A 21,480-nucleotide genomic window follows, 5' to 3' on the forward strand; every position below is an offset into this window, starting at 1 on the left:
TAATACAAAAAATTAGCCGGGCGTGGTGGTGGCCGCCTGTAGTCCCAGCTACTCGGGAGGCTGAGGCAGGAGAATGGTGTGAACCCAGGAGGCAGAGCTTGCAGTGAGCCGAGATGGCACCACTGCACTCCAGCCTGGGCGACAGAGCAAGACTCTGTCTCCAAAAAAAAAAAAAAAAAAAAAAAAAAAAAAAAAAAAAAAAAAAAAAACTGAGACCTCATCTCTATAAACAATTTTTTTTAAATTAGCAGGGCATGATTATGCATGCCTGTGGTGCCAGCTACTTGGAAGGCTGTGGCGGGAGGATCCCTTGAGCCCAGGAATTCCGGGCTGCAGTGATTGCACCACTGCACTCAGACCCTGTCTCTAAAAAACAAAATTTAAATCAAGTCACTCACTTGTTCAAAAATGTGCAGTGAGGCCAGGCTCAGTGGCTCACACCTGTAATCCCAGCACTTTGGGAGGCCAAGGTGGGACACCTGTTTGATTCCATACCAAACAATTGAGACCACCCTGGGCAACATAGTGAGACCTAGGTCGCTACAAAAAATTTAAAAATTAGCCAGGTGTGTGCCTGTAGTCTCAGCTACTCAGGAGGCTTAGATGGGAGGATTGCTTGAGCCTAGGAGGTCGAGGCTGCAGTGAGCTGTGATCGCACCACTGCACTCAAGCCTTCGCAACAGACCAAAACCTAGTCTCAAAAAAAAAAAGTGTGCAACGACTCCTGTTGCCAATTCAAAGAGCTTTTATGAATGTTTCAATATACTTGTCTAGCGTATGTGCCTGTTTTTGGACTCAAAGTGGCCACCATAGGTGGGAGATCAAGTTGGCAACAATAGTGTTCCAAGGTAATACACCCTATATCTGCTCTGTACCCCAGGCTGCAGTGCAGTGGGCTGGATCTCGGCTCACTGCAACATCCGCCTCCCAGGTTCAAGCAATTCTCCTGCCTCAGCCTCCCGAATAGCTGGGACTACAGGCGCGCGCCACCACGCCCGGCTAATTTTTTGTACCCCTTAGTAGAGACGGGGTTTCACCGTGTTAGCCAGGATGGTCTCAATCTCCTGACCTCGTGATCTGCCCGCCTCGGCCGCTCAAAGTTCTGGGATTACAGGCATGATGGCGCCGGCAAGAATTTTTTTTTTTTTTTTTGAGACGGAGTTTCGCTCTTTTGCCCAGACTGGAGTTCAGTGGCACGATCTCTGCTCACTGCAACCTCCGCCTTCCGGTTTCGAGCGATTCTCCTGCCTCAGCCTCCCGAGTAGCTGAGATTACAGGCGCTTGCCACCGCGCCCGGCTACTTTTTGTATTTTTAGTAGAGGCTGGGTTTCATCATGTTGGCGAGGCTGGTCTCGAACTCCTGACCTTGTGATCCGCCCGCCGCGGCCTCCCAAAGTGCTGGGATTACAGGCGTGAGCCACCGTGCCCGGCCCCAATAATTTTTTTAAATAAGAAATTTTGTAGAACCTTCTATAGGCAGTCGTTTTACAGCGGCGAAGAGCGGAACCCGGCAGATGACATTGAATAAAGGTTGAGTGGACAACTCCTTTGTTCTTTTCCTCTTCCTTGACTCCGCCTCCTTGCTTTCCCTTCATTCTCTTTTGCTCTTGTGCTTTTAAACCCAAAGCGGCCGCCGTAGGCGAAGGTGAAGATGGCTGCCTCTGCCTTTGCTGGTGCAGTGAGAGCAGCTTCAGGTCAGTAGAGAGCGACATACTCCATGCATGCCTTCACAGAAGGGGAAACTGGTGAGGGATGGAATGGGCGTTTAGACTGGAGGTTAACAAGTAAAAAGGGTCATTATTTAAGATAAGAAGATTGCGCCCAATTTTCTCTGGGGCGGTGTGACCGGCAGCCCGTACCAAGTCCCCCGACTCGGACTCACGCGGGCCTGTGTGTCACGCATTTGCCGCTTCCTTACTAGCTTTTTTTCCCTAGAAAACAAGCCAGAGAAACTGGAACGGAGGGGGCGAGGGAGACCAAAAAGTCTCACCTAACTTTCTGATTTAGAGGCTACGACCTGCCATTCACGACCTTTAACCTTGAGAATTAATTTCTCCTAACTTAAGATTCTACACCTCTAAAATGGGGGTCATACCGCCTACCTGGGGATTAAATGAGATAATGCACGTAAAGCGTCTTGGGCAGTGTCTGTCTGACACATGGTAAGCTTGAAGGCTAATTTAATTTTTAACTACAGCCCCCGGCACAAGGGCTGGTATAAGGACTTCTTGACTGAGAGATAGCAGAAGTAAAGGCGACTAAATTAAGTTGCCGTCACGTTAAGTACTTTTTGCAAAAAGTTAAAAATCATCTAAATACCACAGGATGCTCAGTAAGTTACTTTAACACAAAATATATTGTTAGGATAACATTTTGTGGGAGAATATACGAGATCAGTCAAGAAAATGCAACAATGTAAATTTTCCCGTTAGAGAAAAGCTTTTTTTATGTGGAGTATTTTTTGTGTTCGCGAAATATAATACATATGAAGAAAATTTTATATAGTATGCATGAATGGTTTAACAGTTCTAAAGCAAACACCTGTTTAACACTCAGGTCAAAACAGTGCACCACCAGAAGCCTCCTCTCCCCTGTGTATCAAAATTCTCTACTTCCCCCCCAAATATAAACACTGTTCTCATTTTTATAATTACTATTAGGTTGCCTATTTTTCCTATAGTAGTTTTAGCATCTATATGTGCATCTCTCAAGAACATAGTTTTGCCTGGTTTTGAACTTCACATGAATTGGTTCATACAGTATATATGCTTTAGTATCTTCTTTTACATTGTGAGATTCATTCATTTTGCATAGCTCTAATGCTTTCTCATTGCTATATAATTTTTTTTTTTTTTTTTTTTGAGACGGAGTTTCTCTCTTGTTGCCCAGGCTGGAGTGCAATGGCACGATCTTGGCTCACTGCAACCTCCTCCTCCCAGGTTTAAGTGATTCCCCTGGAGTAGCTGGGATTACAGGCATGCGCCACCACGCCCAGCTAATTTTGTATTTTTAGTAGAGATGGGGTTTCTCCATGTTGGTCAGGCTGGTCTCGAACTCCTGACCTCAGGTGATCCGCCCGCCTCGACCTCCCAAAGTGCTGGGATTACGGGTGGAGCCACCGTGCCTGGCCTGCTATATAATATTATATGACTGTTCCACAATTCTCCATTTCCAGTTTGGGGCAATTATGTACAAAGCTGATTGATCTTGTCCTGGCGCATGAGTCTTAATTGTTTCTAAGGATGTGGGTATGTGTGAAACTCACTGTGGAATTGCCTGGTCAGAGAATATGTATATATTCAGCATTGCCTGATGCTGCCAAACCGTTGAGGCTCCACATCCTCACCAACACCTGATATTGTCAGACCTACAAATTTTTGTTAATCTGGTGGCTTTGTAATGGTATCTCATTGAGATTTAAATAAGCATTTCTCTGATTAGTAACAAGCTATAGTGTGTTTACACATTTTTATTGGCCTTTTGAATTTCCTTTATGAAATATCCACTTAAATATTTTGCCCATTTTCCTATTGGATTGTTTGTCTTATTTATTTAGAGTATTTTTTTGTTTTGTTTTTGTTTTTGTTTTTCATTTATGTGTGTCCTTTATCTTCTCCCACTCAGGCTTGTCTTTTTTACATTATTTTGGAGTGCCCTTTGACGAAAAGTTATTTTTCATCTACTTGAATTTATAGTTCTTGTAATTTTTAAATAGATGATGTAGGTAGTTATCAACTTACTATTAATTTAGATTCTACTGAAAACAATTTAAAGAGTGATGTGACAGCTTATTTTTAAATGTCAGTATTTTAAATATGCTGGAAATTATAGCCTTTTTAACAATTTAAGCTATTTGATATTTTAGATATTAAGAATTTGTGAAAGGGTGGTTTTTCAAAATTCTTTTAGGAAACATAGCATCAGAAATCTTGAAGACTCCTGGTTTCGATACTGTCACACTCTCCTCCACCCCCATCCAGTGCAGTTCATGTCCCCCATTCATGCCTTTGATTCATGCCACATAGGGCCATTGTAATTCCCCAAATGTACATCATCACCTTTGTACGTCCTATTCCCTCTGTCTCTTCGTACTCTTTCAAAACTCTGGTTTTGTGTTACCTCTTTTGTGAAAACATCTGTGTTCTCTATATAACAGTGTGTTTAGAGTAGACTAGTCTGTATGAAAATGCCCAGACGGGGCAGAGGACTGAAGGAAATTAGTTACTTCCCTTGATATACTGCACTTTTGTTAACAAAGCTAGACTGTTAGGTTTCCCTCACAGGCTTAATCACATGATTGATCCACCAGAAGGCGCAGTAGATAGAGCCTCCCCACATATTTTCCCATGAACTGCTCTCAACCAAGTTCCCAGTTCCTATTGTTCCCGTACCCATTTTTTTCTAACTTCAGTGTATTTATTCCTGATTTCATCTTGTTGGTTTTGATCTGTTTTTCTCTCTAAGATCACTTGGAGTTCTGATACTCTGTCTCTTCACAAATACATTAACAAGCCATCGTTCCCAGCTTGCTTTTTGGGAAAATTGATAAATATGTCTTATGCAGCCTCAGGATCTTCATAAAAATTGAGAACAAAAGAATTTCTTAGTTTTTTAATTTTTTAACTGAGAGATACCAAAATCTGATGACCTGTGAAAATTGGAACATTTTCTTATCTACAGTCCTCCAATGCACTTAATCTTCCAAAGATTACCTCCTGCCTTATTACATCTGCACATCTTTTCAGTTCTTTGAGATTTAACTTATTTATTTGATTTCCAAGGCCCTATGTAAGGGCTCTCTCATCAGTTTTCTGCACCAATGTTTATACTACCCTTTTCAGTTGCAAATTGTTTTCTCTTTTTCTTTTGTGGAGACAGAGTCTTGTTCTGTCTCCTGGAGTGCCGTGGCAAGATCTCAGCTCACTGCAACCTCTGCCTCCTGAGTTCAAGCAGTTCTCCTACCTCAGCCTCTGAGTAGCTGGGACTACAGGCGCGTGTCACTCTGCCCAGCTAACATTTCTATTTTTAGTAGAGACGGGGTTTCACATGTTGGCCAAGCTGGTCCCGAACTCTTGACCTCAGGTGATCCCCCCGCCTTGGCCTCCCAAAGTGTTGGGATTGCAGGGGTGAGCCACCACACCCGGCCCTGTTATCACTGATGGCCACATATTAATATACAGGTTAGGCATCTCTAATCTGAAACTTTTTGAGTACCAACATGACACCACAAGTGGAAAATTCTTTTTTTTTTTTTTGAGACGGTGTCCCGCTCTGTCGCCCAAGGTGGAGTGCAATGGCACAATCTCAGCTCACTGCAAGCTCTGCCTCCCGGGTTCATGCCATTCTCCTACCTCAGCCTACCAAGTAGCTGGGACTACAGGCACCTGCCACCATGCCCGGCTAATTTTTTTTGTATTTTTAGTAGAGACGGGGTTTCACTGTGTTAGCCAGGATGGTGTCGATCTCCTGATCTCCTCGTGATCCGCCTGCCTCGGCCTCCCAAAGTGCTGGGATTACAGGCGTGAGCCACCACGCCCGGCCCACAAGTGGAAAATTCTTTACCTGACCTCACGTGATGGGTGGCAGTCAAAACTTTGTTTCATGTGCAAAATTATTTAAAATATTGTATAAAATTTACTTTAAGCTATATGTGTAAGATTTAAATGAAACAAATGAATTTCGTGTTTGGACTTGAGTCCCATCTCCAAGATATCTCCTTTATGCAAAATTTTAAAAAATCTAAAATACTTCTGGTCACAAGCATTTCAGATAATACTCAACCTGTATCGTCTTTGCTAAGTATCCCTCTTCTTTATTATCTGCCGTTAGCATTAATTAAACGTTTTCTCTGTGCTACGCTTCCAAGCACTATACGTGCTTCATCTCATTCAAGTCTCATTACCTCTCCATAATTAACTTCATTTAAATTTGAGGAAACTGGGGCACAGAGAGGTTAAGTAACTTGCCCCTGGTTACACAGCAAGGGAGTCATAGAGCTAGAATATGAGCCCAAATCATCTGATTCAAATCCTAGCACTTCTATATCAACATGGCCCCCTCATTTGTTATCTGAAATCAGTGCGGTAGAAAATAGGAGAGTAGTTCTAAGTCCCAGCCAAGCATCAGACTCAGGTGGAGTATTTTTCGCTTTTTTTTTTTTGAGATGGAGTTTCACTCTTGTTGCTGAGGCTGAAGTGCAATGTTGCGGTCTCGGCTCACTGCAACCTCTTCCTCCCAGGTTCAAGTGATCCTCCTGCCTCAGCCTCCCAAGTAGCTGGGATTATAGGCGCACACCACCACACCCGGCTAATTTTGTATTTTCAGTAGAGATGGGGTTTCTCCATGTTGGTCTTGAACATGGTCAGGCTGGTCTTGAACTCCTGATCTCAGGTGATCCGCCTGCCTCGGCCTCCCAAAGTGCTGGGATTACAGGCGTGAGACATCATGCCTGGCCGGAGTATTATTCTTAACCAACTTTATTGAGGTAGAATTTACATGCCATAAAATTACCCATTTTATGTGTACAGTTTTATGATCTTTTTATTAATTTAGCAAGCTGTACAACCAATACCACATTCCAGCTTTAGGACTTTTTTTTTTTTTTTTTTTTTAGTTTTCTATTAGTGCATTTTTTTTTTTTATACTTTAAGTTCTGAGGACATTTTCATCATCCTGTGGAACTTTTTTAACACACAATTTTGAGTCCCAAACTGGACTTCAGTCAGAATTTATGGGTGGAGCCAGAGCTCCACGAGTGATTCCGATTTGCAGCCATGAACTATTAGTCTGGCCATAGTGGGAAGGACTGATAAGAGGACTGCATCCAGACCACACGTCTAGGCTCTCTGAAATTTGCCTTCTGACCTATTCCACCCCACTGCCCACTACTTCTCCCCAGGCGTCTCTGATAGTCAGGCAAACAGTCTCAGCCTCTGAGGCAGGTCTGGTCCTCAACCCATACATGTACAGTTGACCCTGGAACAACACAGCAGGTGGGGTGTTAACCCCCAAGCAGTTGAAAATCAAGTATAACTTTTGGCTCCTCCAAAACTTAATTACCAATAGCCTACTGTTGGCCAGAAGCCTTACCAATAACATAAACCTTTGATTAACATATATTCTGAGGCTGGGCACGGTGGCTCACCTGTAATTACAGATTACAACACCTGTAATCCTGACACTTCGGGAGGCTGAAGCAGGTGGATCACTTGAGCCCAGGAGTTCAAGATTGGGCTGGGCAACGTGGCAAAATTCTGTCTCTACAAAAATTAGTCAGGCATGGTGGCACATGCTGTAGTCTCAGCTACTTGGGAGGCTGAGGTGGGAAGATAGATTGAGCCCAGGAGGTCAAGGCTGCAGTGAGCTATGATTGTGCCGCTGCACTCCAGCCTGGGCCACAGAGTAAGATCCTGCCTCAAAAAAAGAATTTAAAAAACATATATCCTGCATGTTATATGTATTATACACTGTATTCTTAACAATAAAACAAGCTAGAGAAAAAGTCATAAGAAAGAGAAATAGGTTACTGTTCATTAAGTGGAAGTGGATCGTCATAAAGGTCTTCATCATCTTTACATTGAGTAGGCTGAGGGGGAGTTGGTTTTGCTGTCTCTGCGATTGCAGAGAAAGAAGAGGTGGAGGAGGTAGAAGGGGAGGCTGGAAAGGCAGGCACACTCGGTGTAACTTTTTTTGAAAACAATCTGTGCATAAGTGGCCCTGTGCAGTTCAAACCCATGTTGTTCAAGGGTCACCTGTATTTGTTTCACTCCCCATGTCTTTGCTTATGTTGTTCGTCCTACCTGAAATGTGTTCCTCCTCCTCTAAGGGCCTATTCACTTTCTAGAGAACTCAAGTGCCTCTTCTCTTTGAGAATCTTTCTCTCGCCACTCTTGTCTCTCCAGGAAGGGTCCATGCTCTTGCATCCCTGACCTGCCATTGTACTGTGTGTGGGAACTCTGTCTCACCAGAGTATAAGATCTGGGAGGTGGGAATAAATGTTACACACATCTTTTTTCTTAGTACTGGACATAGAGCTAGCAAACATCCGACTTGATTGTGATGATGGTTGCACAGCTCTCTAAATTTTCCAAAAATTGTTGAATTGTATACATAAAATCAGTAATTAATTTATGGTTATACCTTAGTAAGGTGGTAAAAGCTTCACAGGTGAGTCTGATGCTCAGGGCACGTTAATTATGTTTAATACTTGGTGGCAGTGATACATCTCTTAATTTTTAATATCTGGATGCATATTTTGGAGTATTAAATATATATGCTCCTATCTTTACAGGAATCCTACGGCCCCTGAATATTTTGGCATCTTCAACCTACCGCAACTCTGTCAAGAATGCCTCTCTTATTTCTGCATGGTCCACTGGACGTTTTAGTCATATTCAGACACCAGTTGTTTCCTCTACTCCCAGACTTACCACGTCTGAGAGAAACCTGACATGTGGGCATACCTCAGCGATCCTTAATAGGTAGAGTATATTTCTTTGTGGGGTTTATTTGTTCTTTTTTTTTGTTGTTGTTGTTGTTTTTTTTTTTGAAACAGAGTCTCACTCTGTTGCCCAGGCCAGAGTGCAATGGTGCATTCTCAGCTCACTGCAACCTCCACCTCTGGGGTTCAAGCGATTCTCCTGCCTCTGCCTCCTGAGTAGCTGGAAAGTTCTGGGATTACAGGTGTGAGCCACTGTGCCTGCCTGGTAGAGTATATTACAATAAACATGATGCTTAGACAAACTTTGCAAGATATTCATGCCTGCAGGGGTATCCTAGAAGTAGGTGGTATTCTTTGCCTACCTGCAGTTAATTATGTAGACGTCTGCTTGATTGAGTGGGAGACTCTGACTGACATCCATGTATCTAGGCGCCTGCAGCAGGAAAATGCCAAACACAGCATGCTTCTGATGTTGTATGTGTGCTTTCCTGCATGGAAGCTGTCATCCAAAGTGGAGGGTGCACAAGATGCTCAGCTTATAAGGATGGGCTGCATGTGTTGGTCATTCAGTCAGCAAATAGTTAAACACCCCTGGGTGCCTAGCACTGTACTTGGCAAAAAGGACACAAGGGTAAACAAATTGAAGTCCTCAAGGAGTTTGCAATCTGGTGGGAAGATGGATAAGAAATCAAGCGATGATAATAGAATGAATTATTTTACAGGGATTGAGAGGGTAGGTTTTAGAAGATTGCGAGTTGGTGATGGTTGCTATTCTAATTTATGCTTAATGTCATGGGTCATTGGAAGTAATATTGTATATGAAAAGTTAGTTCCAGGCCGGGCGCGGTGGCTCAAGCCTGTAATCCCAGCACTTTGGGAGGCCGAGGCGGGCGGATCACGAGGTCAGGAGATCGAGACCATCCTGGCTAACACAGTGAAACCCCATCTCTACTAAAAATACAAAAAATTAGTCGGACGTGTTGGCGGGCGCCTGTAGTCCCAGCTACTCGGGAGGCTGAGGCAGGAGAATGGCATGAACCCGGGAGGCGGAGCTTGCAGTGAGCCGAGATCGCGCCACTGCACTCCCACCTGGGAGACAGAGCAAGACTCCGTCTCAAAAAAAAAAAAAAAAAGAAAAGTTAGTTCCATTCCATTGGAGCAGCTTTTCTCATTTCTCAGTATAGATATGAATTTTAATCCTTTAATCAGTCTGATTACAAGCTAAAAATTTTAAAATATATTTTTAGAGTGGCCCCCGTGCTTCCAAGTGTCGTGAAGCTGCCAGTCAGATCTCTAACATACTTCAGTGCAAGAAAAGGCAAAAGAAAGACCGTGAAAGCTGTCATCTATAGGTTTCTTCGACTTCATTGTGGCCTTTGGGTGAGGAGAAAGGTGAGTCTTCACACTGTTACTAAATTGAAAAAGAAATGTGAGGCCGGGCATGGTGGCTCACGCCTATAATCCCAGCACTTTGGGAGGCCGAGGCGGGTGGATCACAAGGTCAGGAGTTCAAGACCAGCCTGACCAACATGGTGAAACTCCATCTCTACTAAAAATACAAAAATTAGGCATGGTGGCAGGCACCTGTAATTCCAGCTACTCGGGAGGCTGAGGCAGATAATTGCTTGAACCCAGGAGGTGGAGGTTGTAGTGAGCCAAGATCGAACCACTGCACTCCAGCCTCAGCGACAGAGCGAGACTCTGTCTCAAAAAAAAGGAAAGGAAAAAAAAAAAAGGAGTGTGAGCAGATTAAAATCAAACAGAATTCAGAATTCAGCCAGGCACTGTAGCTCATGCCTGTAATCCCAGCACTTTGGGAGGCCAAGGCGGGCGGATCACTTGAGGTCAGGAGTTCAAGACCAGCCTGGCCAAAATGGTAAAACCCCATCTCTACTAAAAATAGAAAAATTAGCCAGGCATTGTGGCAGGTGCTTCTAATCCCGTCTGCTTGGGAAGCTGAGGCAGGAGAATCACTTGAACCTGGAAGGCGGAGGCTGCAGTGAGCCGAGATCACGCCACTGCACTCCAGCCTAGGTGACAGAGCAAGACTTCATCTCAAAAAATGAAAAGAAAGCAGCTTAAGACCAGTTTTGCAAAACCATTTTTGAGATTTAGTAACTGCCCAAATCCTAATTCCCTTTCATTACTTGGAAATTAAATCTTTAAAAATCAAAATTTGGTTCCCTGTAAAAATAAAATAGTTGGTAGAACTTTCTTGATGTTTGAAAGGTTGAAAGGATTCTCCCCTGTTTTATAAACAGTAGTAAATTAATAGATAAATGGGTTGGTTGGAACTCTCAGCTCATTTCTCTATTGAAATACTGTGGTGGGTAGTTTCCTACACCAGTCAGCAGAAGCTCATATAATCCATAAGCAGCTAAACTAAAGTTCTAATGTTCTGAGTTTTGTGAATTTGGGACCACTGGAAACATTTCTTCCCTTTTGTGTGTGTGGTTTTTTTTTTTTCTTTTTTTGAGACAGAGTGTCACTCTATTGCCCAGGCTGGAGTGCAGTGGTGCAATCTTGGCTCACTGTGATCTCTGCCTCACGGGTTCAGGCCATTCTCCTGCCTCAGCCTTCCAAGTAGCTGAGATTACAGGCATGAACCACCATGCCAGGCTAATTTTTGTATTTTTAGCAGAGACGGGTTTTCACCATGTTGGCCAGGCTGGTCTTGAACTCCTGACCTTAAGTGATCCACCTGCCTCAGACTCCCAAAGTGCTGGGATTACAGGCATGAGCCATGGCGCATAGTCCCCCCCTTTGGTTTTTATACCAATTATTTCCAGGTCCTCTTCTAGCCCTAGGTAAAATGAAATGGGTGGGTTTCCTTGCCTTCCTTTCCATGTCCCTCTTACTGGGCTCTGGAGCCCTCATGTTACTATAAAGGACCTGATCATACTCTCCAGTCATAATACCTAGCTTCAGTTCAGGGCTCCCGAAAGTATACCCTGTATAGAATGCCCTGCCTCTTCAAAATCTAATTTTCAGAGAAAAACAAAAAATCTGGGTAGATGAATTCATACTAATGTGTAAAACAAAGTATTTTCCATGACACGTTTTCATCCAGCAGTCCTTGGTATTTATTGTTTATTCCCTCCTTCCATTTTTGAATCTAGAGATTGTCTAAAAAATTCCAAGCATTTTCATAGTGGTTCCATTCCGTGAATAATCTTTAAAGGATACTGGTGGTAATGAGCAGGGCAGCACATTATGTGTTTGTACGTCAGAGATCCATAGTAACCCAGTTTGGCCTGCAAACTATGAAATTATTACACAAATGGGGAGATTTGGCTTTAAATGTTTGCATTTAAAATTCTAAGCAGTGAGTAGCAAAAATCTAACCTCTAGCATTTTAAAACCAGAACTCTTAAATAACCTTTCCTTATTTCATCACTGTCCTTATAGAAGTTGATGGTCACAATGATGATACTAAGACATGTCAGAAATTCAAGGCACATACTCGGCAAAGAGCCATGGTTTTGTTCAGTTGGTATTGTGCCATAAAGAGCCCTTGGCACGAAAGGACCCAAGGGCTGTGTGGTTTTAGCCAGATGTTAAGCTGGGTGGCACCTAAGATCCCTTCTAGTTTAAACAGGCTATGTTACAGTTTTTATATTCAATCAAATTTTCCTTTCCCGTCTTTAAAAATAAATACTTCAAAATGAATAATACCTGTATGGGTGTATATGAAAGTTCTGGGTTAAATATATGGGTTAACTGTTCCTTCACCACTCCTAATAATAGTCTTACCATATTCATAATTCCTTAGAAAAGTACTTCCTATAAAAATTGGTCGCTTGTGTGTGAAAAGAATAAATTAAGCAATATATTTGAGAACTGTGCTTCTCAGCCCTTGTAATACTCAGCCTCCTTAATAAATATTAATGTTGTTACCTAGCCCGCACTCCATCCTCCTCTACATTAGGAAAGACAGTGGTTAAGAACTCCTATTGGCCTGCGCAAGATGGTGAGACCTTATCTCTACAAAAATTTAAAAAATTAGCTGGGTATGGTGGTGCACACTTGTGGTCCCAGCTATACGAGAGGCTGAGGCAGGAGGATCACTTGAGCCCAGGAGGTAGAGGCGGCAGTGACCGTGATCATGTCACTGCACTCCAGCCTGGGTGACAGAGTGAGACCCTGTCTCAAAACAAAACAAAAAAAGAACTCTTGTTAGCCCTCAGACCTCTGTCTGCTACTTCTCTAATCAATGGTTTCTTTTTTTAGATGTAAAATAGAATAATAGTATGTTGTTAAAGATTGCTGAAGAGATAGTAAGATCATACCTGTTAAGTTAGTGATTATAATTCTATGTCATTATCTTGTACTTTCCCAGCCACACACATTTAGTTTTATTTTCTGTGAGTTTAATTTAAATAACATTTTTTTCTAAAATATTATTTATTACTAATTCTTTTTCAAACTACACATGCTTTCTCCACACCCCCTCCCACTCTCCCCTCCCCCGGCCATTGAGAATCACATCTTTCCAAGAAATATTCCAGCCCCTATGGAAGTCTGTTTTTTGTTCTTACTGGGTCTATAAACCTTGAGTTGTGAAGATACCTGTTGTTTCATACATAATATGATGTTTTACATTTCTTTGTAATATCTGACAGGCTGGCTATAAGAAAAAATTATGGAAAAAGACACCTGCAAGGAAGAAGCGATTGAGGGAATTTGTATTCTGCAATAAAACCCAGAGTAAACTCTTAGATAAAATGACAACGTCCTTCTGGAAGAGGCGAAACTGGTATGTTGATGATCCTTATCAGAAGTATCATGATCGAACAAACCTGAAAGTATAGATCAGAAGTTTCACTTGTTTCTCAGTTATTGGATATGTATCTTTGTGTACATGATATCTTTGCAAAAATGGATAAGTACAAAACTTGATGTAAATTGTACCAATGAATATGTAAACATACAGTGACAACATTAAACTTATAAAAGTTTTAAAACTTAATGGATCAGACTTTGCCAGATTTGGTTAGGGAAACAAATTTAGAATGGTGCATTATTTTTAACAAATGGTATTGGCTTAACTAGTTGTTTCAATTATGCTCTTTTAGTTGCAAGGAATCTCAAGTGGGACAAACATAAAAAGATTCAAAAGCTACAAGTTAGCTCAAGCAGTGTGACATTATTTCAAAGACATGTGCCTGGCAATTCAGGAACCACCTCACCAACCCCATCTCCCACCCAGAAATCACCCCCCAGCCTCAGGAAGAGCAGAAATTGGGTGGTGCTCCTCAGCAGGGGAAGGTGGATGTTTAGGCGTGGGCTCTGCACGCATGTGACTTGCTTCTTTTTGCATTGTTAACTCCATTCTCTCTGTATTCACCAACTTCTCTACACAGCTTTTGCATACTTAGAGTTTCTGTTCCTTTGTAATAACTTTAACTTGCACCTTTGAGGTTCTTTTCTACATCATGACCTTCATTCAGCTCCTGTCACTAGTCTCCAATTGCCGAGGGAATTTAACTGGGCCAGACTACCTTTTTATACTAGGTCTGGTTGGGTCATTGTCTAGAGTAGGGATTGGCTGTTCTTAAGTCAGGAGCCCGCTTTGTATTAGCAGGTTTGCATGCAGCAAAAAAACAGTTATGTGAGCAGTTTCACTTGGAGGTTCACATGGGGTGGCAGCACACTTAACGTCTAACACACCAGGTTCATTGTGTTCATAACACTTGTCATTTATTGTAACAACATTTTTTCATAGAGAGGAGAGTAAATAGCCCTTCAGCATGCTCATTCATGAAACAGAAGAGGCTGTACAAGTGAAGACAAGGGCTTTTTATGGAAGTTTTGAGAGATAGGTATTTATATTTTCTAGAGACAGGAGTTTTGCTCTGTTGCCCAGGCTGGAGTGCAGTGGTGCAATCATAGCTCATTGAAGCCTCGCACTCCTGGGCTCAAGTGGTCCTCCTGCCTCATCTTCCTGAGTAAGGATATGTATTTCTTAAAAGTTAGTTTATCCACTTCAGATTTCATGTTTTCATTTGTAAGGATAAACTTTTCCCACAAATTTTCAACAATCATTGTAGAAACTAAGGGGGAGAAAGTAATCTCAGTTGTTTTAGAAACGATGAAAAAGTTAAGCATTGTTTACTTGAAGTGGGCAGGGAGGCAGCACTGAGTAAAATTCAATTGAGTGGTTACAGTCTAGGGCAGTGGTTCCCAACTCTCTGATCAGAATCATCTGGGAAGCATTTTCAAACAGCAAAGTACTTTGAAAACCATTATTAAATAGAATTATGCATGAATTACTGTTTCAGAGCCTTTAATGTGGTAGTTGGTGATAAGATGAAATTCCTCTGTTAGTAAAATTACGAAATTGAAGTTCTGCAGCATGTCAGGCCAGGATTATTAGGGGGATTCCTCGAAACTAGTGTGTGTTTATTAAAAGGAGAAAGGATAACAATAGAATGTTCTAAAACCAGAAGTCCAAGTGTGTGTCTACTTATGGGACCAATAAATAAAGAACAGACATTTGATTCGAGGTGAAGTAAAAGCCTGAAACATGGAATGGCATTCTGTTTTGATGGATATTCATTTCTTCGCACTTCTGAGACGGCAAAGCCAACCACTTAGAAGTCTTGCACATCTTTGTCACCTGCCTGGCTCCTGCCCTCTGATGTACCTCTGGGTAGTGAGATGGAAATGGTACCTGCAGAAGTTGGGGAGAAGGACACTTTTGCACAGCCTCCATGATGTCTTTAACGCAAATATGGTGACAAGGGTCTCTGTTACAGGGGCCTCAGAGCACCTTCGTTTCTCCTCTAGACCAGGGACAGGAGGTATAGAGATAAGGACTGGCAACCAGAGCCTCAGCATCCAAAGACGGACTGAAGTGGGACGACTGACAGGCACATAACTTAGGGGAAAGGGAATTTCATACATACGATTTCTGTTTTATGGGTAGGAGGGCTTATCAATCATCAACACTGATTTTATAATCTGACAATAAATATCTTTCATTAAAGAGTTTACCTAAATGATGTTCGATTATATGTATAACTTATAAAATATTTATGTATAGTTTGTTTATTCAGGTATATGTATAATTTATTGAACACCTACTATGTCCCAGCATATCTACAAAACTGGGTACATACATACTATCTAACTGCTAATCCACATTTCCAGTCTTACAAAGGACATAATGATTAGTTAAGCCCTAATTTAGATTTGAGGAAACTGAAGCTGAGAGAGGGTTAAGTAAATTACCCAAAGTACAGCTAATAAGACCCAGAATCTCAATCGCCCTCCTTGGGGTCCTGTGTATTTCCCCGAGTCTTCTAACAACATACGAAAATTCATATCTAAATCAACAAGTGACTGTAATCTGGTACTATAAATACTAAATAAACACTTCTTCATAACACTGTACCAATTCAGCTTTTAAATTTTATTACTTTGCTTTCCTGTCCTTTGCCAACTCTTAACCTGGTTAATCCCAGTTCTGTCAACATTGGACCAGGCTCAGTAAATAAACAGATGAATGGATTTCCAGCCTTTTTTTTCACCATCTCTTCCTGCTTTTAGTCCTCTGAATCTGCTTCTTTTCTTACTGCTGCTTTATTTTACAGTGGTTTTGTCAAACATAGAATACAGGACTAAAAATGCAAAGAAATTGGGTCTGTGTTTAATTTTGATGTTTCAAATTTTGAGCTTCGAAGTCTTTGTGGCCACCCAATGAAGTTTGAGTCTGCCTGTTCAGATGTGAAAGGTAAGGGCTGCAGCAGGTTTAAGGGCATCCCTTCCACCCACAGTGGCCCTTCACCACCCTGTTGTCACCTGCACAGGCACTCCCCCATTTGCAGATGAAGAAATGTTCAGAGAAGAAAAATGATGGACCAAAGGTCTGTTTGCACAATTGAAACTCTACCAATGGACTATTCTATTTTCACAGCTACCTAGTTTCTGCTGATGATTTTTTTAAATGTGAAATAAACAGTGATACTTTCAGGTTTGTAGTTGTGTGATGAACTGGTTTTCAAAACACTTATATCTTCTTTCCCTCACAACATCTTATGCAACAGGCACGGGGCCAAGTCACCAGGCCAGTCGGTGGCTGCACACTCAGCTTCTAATCTTTGCTACCTCCCATATTTGAATAAAAGTATTTCCTTTTTCCTTTTAAGCCCAACATTACAAAGATGTTTTTTAAAAGAAAAATGTTAAGACTTTATTCAAGATGTGTATCAGGCATTATAACAAAACAGCAGAACTTCAACCTTTGGAATACTGTAATTTTACATCCCTTTGATGCACAGTCCAGTATACTATTTTATTACAGATCGTTCTATAGGGACTACAGAAATGAATTAGAGGAAATGTGCACAGCCACAATCCAGAATATCAGCTCTGGGAGTGTACACTGTTAGAGGATGAAGCACATCCTTTGCCATTTCAAATACTGTGCCAGGTGGAGGACTGGGAAGGCTCAAAGATGGTCATGGTTGACAAGCACTCTTATCACAAACACATGGACAGCTTATCACGGAGAACACATTTCAAAGGCCAGCAAAGTGAGCAAGCTATTCACACAAAGCCAGGAGGGATTATGACTAAACTCTCCAGTTTATAAGCACAAGTCCACATCCCACCTCCTCAGAACAGGTGCTCAATGGCAATTAACTAAAAGTTTATGACATGAACATTACAGACTTTCCAGCTAGCATTTTGTAAACAGCCTGTGTCTGTAAGTCAGCAAATTAAAAACATTCAGTTGTATCCTCTAGACAACACCACACCACTACATGTACACTTACAGGCTTTCACATTTTATGTCAGTTCATACACAAATGTACAGCTTGTCAGATACGTAAACACATTTTGCTGGAAATATGACAGCTGCTTTCAGTTGTACAGTGAGTGTCTTTAAGAGAGAAACCGACTCCCTAGTCAACACTTGAAGGAAAATAGTTACATTTACATTAAGACAGCAGTTTGGATATCTTTATATTTTTCAATCTTGAATGAGAAGTAATAATACAGCATGTCTGAGAATAGAGCGCTTCAAGCTTTTTTTGGCATAGTTAAGTGCAAACTTGATAACCTGTACTTGTCACAACTTTCCATTGTAAAATGGTGAAAATATAGCTTGTTCACAATAGGATTTTAAACTGCTGCTAAAGGCAATTTATTGTTTTGGCAAAAAAAAAAAAAAAATTGCTAAGAAGCTGTGTAAGCTTTTTTTTTTTTTTTTTGCATTCATTTCTGATAATTCTGGGTACTTCCAGCTAACAGGTAAATACATTTTAAAGAGTATATTCTTCTGTCTGGAACTACTCAATGAGCACAAAGAAAACATTTTCTGTCTTCCTTAACAGATTTAGGTATTGGTGGGTGTGGGGCACACAACATGAGCAAACAGCTTCTGTTTATCCTCTCAGCCACAAATTTGCTTTTAGGTATATTTTCCTATACCCTTTTGCAAACTACAAAATCACCTTCAGAGGAACTATGGGTAGACGGGATTCCAATATGCGTATCTGGCAACAATCAGCTTCAAATCAAACCCTTTCTGGGGTGGCTAAGATCCAGCTAATGTGTCATCAGCAAAGGCCTCTAATATGTGTTTGCGTAGTAATGGAACAGTTTTTAATTGGGCCTGTTTATAGTTGATTGACAGTAAGTTCTATATGGTATATAACACTAATTCTCTAGTCTTCTGGGCATATCTACGAACAAATACAATCCAAATATTATGAGTAACTGGGTTGTGACCACTGCATGCATTACACTGAAAGAAACACCAACTCGAAGCACAAATATATTATTCTTACATTTCGGCTCAGCTCTCAGCGGGGAGAGCAGCTACCTCGGACCACAGTGCCATTTAAACCAGATTCTTTTCAAATAAAATTCTCAATCTAAGTGGAAAGCCCCTCAGAGAGTGCCTTATTCCCCTACTAAGCAATCCAGGCTTGAATAAAACGTCTGATAAGGCCTGTAGTGCCCATTGAGTGTGAGTCTGCTGTTTACATTCTGCACAGGCCAGGAGGGGAACAGAAGGTATGTGCCACAGGTGCTCCTGGGTCTGACCAGCAAGTCTAACCCATAAAGATCTCAAGCTCTAAAACCATTCTAGAGCCCACCATTTTGATTGTTACACATGTGTTTCAGATGTATGCTATGGCATATCTGAAACAGCAGAGTTCTCAGTTTGTGTGTTTGTTTTTGCTAAGCTAAACAAGTTTCGCTAGAGTTCGCTAAAACAAGGTGCTCAGAGTATAAGCTCCTCTGTGGGGAAATCAGCAGCACTGGTCACGATAAAGGAGAAATCGTCCTTTGTCAAGCACAGAATTACTCCTTCCAACAGCTCTACATGTTCGCATCCTCAAGAAATTGCACCAAGAGTGAGCTACCTGCCTATCCCTGGAAAAGATTCAGAAGCTCCTAATCCAGAATCCAGGGAGGAGATGAGCTTCCTGTGACTCTTCTCTTTTACTGGGATGTTCTCCTGACCTCTTATCACACTTTACTGTGTTGTGAAATACTGTTTCTCTTAGTTTGTAACTTGTCTGGTCTTTTGACTAAACAACTATCTAAAGAATATAGACCACATTCCTGCAGGGAAAGGGATGTCTTACTGGAGTTGTATTTGGAAGCTTTATAAGCACATCTGAGACGTTCTCTAGAATCAAAATATTTTTCTATATTTGTTTTTGCAGTTTTCTTACATATCAGAACCTCTGGCAGCCCTTGCAAGTCCATTATATTAAAAGCCAAAAGCCATAAATATGTACATCATAGTTCAAAGTATTAGTACCAAGAACAAAGAAAGTTTTAAAAAATGCTTTGTTTGCATTTACAGGACTAAAAACTAAGTATGCAACAGATAAATTACAAATGTACATCTCAGCAGCATAGGGGTGATTCTCTTATCTTTCTAAAAAACACACTGCTGTCTGTAATGACGATCCAATTGTGGAAAATTACCAACCTCAGAAGACTTAAAGGTCACCACCCCCGCCCCTACTACCTTTCCCTTTAGCCTCTCCCCAGCAAAATAAAGAAAAGGGGGGAAAAATAAATCCTTAAAAGTGGAAGGGGAGAGAGAAAAGGCCATGTTTGTGAGGCTGCACACTCAAAGCACACCCAGCTTGCGGATTTCTATGTTATTAGTGAATAGCTCTTTAAGGCAGAGAAGAAACATTCTGTGGATCCGGTGCTGTTGGCTCATCTCACTCACGTGGTTTCGGTGGCCGAGGATGAGGTACTTTTCTTCCTGAAGCGAGATCGAAGGATTCTAGGCGGTGCCTGGTAGAGAAAACAGAAAGGTGTCTCTCAGTTTGGTGTAAATGTGGAATCTTTTGAGGTCAGCACCTGGAAGGCATTGTGTTGAGACTTCCAGCTCCTTTGGCCAAATGCAGCTGGCTAGGGCTGGGGTCTCCCTGAATCTCCACAACAGGAAGCAATCGTCAGAGTCCCATCCCACATATGCCATGAAGCTGAGCCCTTTGAGAGGCTGATGCCTCCCTCTTAAATTATGCTCCTCAATCAACCAAGGGAACGGTTGTGCAGAATGACACATCTTTCTTGTTTCCGCCCGAGGAGCAAAATTACCTTAAATGATTCAGCAGAAAGAGACACCTCTGCATCGCTTCCTTTGCTTTTGTTATTTCCTTTGGGAACCAGCCTAATGTTTTTTGGTACATGCCTCAAATTTCCAGTCCCCTTTCTGGATGTGAAACCTCTTAATGTACAGCACACCACACCACAAAGGCAAACACCACCTTGAAGTACAGGTTGAATATCCCTTATCTGGAAATGCTTGGGGTCAGAAGTGTTTTGGATTTCAGATTTTTTTTTTTTTTTTTTTTTTTTTTTTTTCAGATTTTGGGATGTTTGCATATACATTCCAATTAAGCACTCCAATCTGAAAATCTGAGATTCAAAATGCTCCTATGAGCATGATCTTTGTGCGTCTTGTCCACACTCAAAGGAATTTCAGATTTTTCGATTAGGGATGCTCAACTTATATAAAGGGCTCCACCTCATCTCTCCCACAAATGACTCTCAAGGCACCCCTCTTCCATGGGATACATAGATCACAGGAGGAGTTCCTATTTCAATGAAAGTGAAGGGAACATTTTCTGGCACACCACTCAAGGGGGTTCACACAACTGGCCCCAACCTACCCTCGGCCCCCGTGTCTGTCCACTTCTCTGTATACACAGAGAACTTCTTTCTCTACACTGTGCCCATTCATACCTCTATTCCTTCTGACTGGAAGCCCTTCCCTCCCTCCTCTGTCTGGCGTATTTCTAGGCCTCCTGAGGACCCAGCTCAAGTCACTTCTGCAAAGGTTTCCCAGAGCCCGTCCTGCCACTGCCCAGCCACGCACAACCAGGTATCGTCACCTCCTTTGTTCTCTCATGTTTTGTACATGTCCCACAGCAGAGTACTTTGCACCCAGTGGGAAGGGGGTGTGTGGGGGCCCTGCTCACTCTCTCCCCACCAGACTGGGGACTTCCTGAGGGCAGGCCCATGTCGCATTCACCACCATTTCCTGGTGAGTGGCTCAGTTCTGGGCAGGCACATAGAAGGGAGGAAGTGAATAAGCCAGAAAACAAGACTCAGGCCATCTCATAGAGTCCTCATGCTACAGCCTTACCACTAGGAAATGCTTACCAGCCACCTCTGGACAGAGACTGAAAACAGAAACAAAGGAACCCCCCTTTACAGTAATCTGCCTCTTGGCAGGCTGGTGAACAGTAAACAGTAAAGAAGTTTGTGCAGCTTCAATAAACAAAAGCAAAACAGCACAAACCCTTCAGCCTTAGAATTCTTTAGGCTGGACTCCTCTCCCCATCAGGAGGCTGCCCAGGCCCCCAGGCCAGACTCAACCAGCAGTGTCCAAGCCCAGAACATCCTTTCCCAAACACTCTAAATTTAAAAGGGATGCATGTGTGCCTCAGCTTGCAAAGGAACCTGATGAACTGCACATGGAGGTGGTCATAATTACAGTCCTAACGAATAAGAATGCTAGGCTGCTCAGTGTCTGTGGAAGGGAACATTTCAAG

General features: G+C 42.1%; 2 protein-coding genes across 6 annotated transcripts in view; one reads left to right on the top strand and one right to left on the bottom strand.

Moving 5' to 3' along the window:
- The first annotated feature begins 1,227 nt into the window (after positions 1 to 1,227).
- MRPL35 (mitochondrial ribosomal protein L35) lies at positions 1,228 to 16,414 on the top strand. Of its 2 annotated transcripts, XM_055243968.2 has the most exons (5): positions 1,587 to 1,694; positions 8,291 to 8,480; positions 9,688 to 9,832; positions 13,063 to 13,196; positions 16,252 to 16,414. In XM_055243968.2, the coding sequence occupies exons 1-5, from the start codon at positions 1,652 to 1,654 to the stop codon at positions 16,271 to 16,273; spliced, it is 534 nt and encodes a 177-aa protein (XP_055099943.1). In that variant the 5' UTR covers positions 1,587 to 1,651; the 3' UTR covers positions 16,274 to 16,414. The 2 variants fall into 2 exon arrangements, with proteins under 2 accessions (XP_063473677.1, XP_055099943.1); XM_063617607.1 differs by having other exon boundaries at positions 1,228 to 1,694; positions 13,063 to 16,414.
- Positions 16,415 to 16,608: 194 nt separating this feature from the next.
- The window catches only part of REEP1 (receptor accessory protein 1), a 123,930-nt gene continuing 119,058 nt past the window's right edge, over positions 16,609 to 21,480 (bottom strand). For all 4 annotated transcript variants that reach the window (XM_055243963.2, XM_055243961.2, XM_055243966.2 and 1 more), the window contains one exon: positions 16,609 to 19,714. In XM_055243963.2, coding sequence (XP_055099938.1) covers positions 19,704 to 19,714 — 11 coding nt within the window. In that variant the 3' untranslated portion in view covers positions 16,609 to 19,703. The remainder of the gene's footprint in view (positions 19,715 to 21,480) is intronic.

Source organism: Symphalangus syndactylus, chromosome 14, assembly GCF_028878055.3.
Source record: "Symphalangus syndactylus isolate Jambi chromosome 14, NHGRI_mSymSyn1-v2.1_pri, whole genome shotgun sequence".
Lineage (NCBI taxonomy): Eukaryota > Metazoa > Chordata > Mammalia > Primates > Hylobatidae > Symphalangus > Symphalangus syndactylus.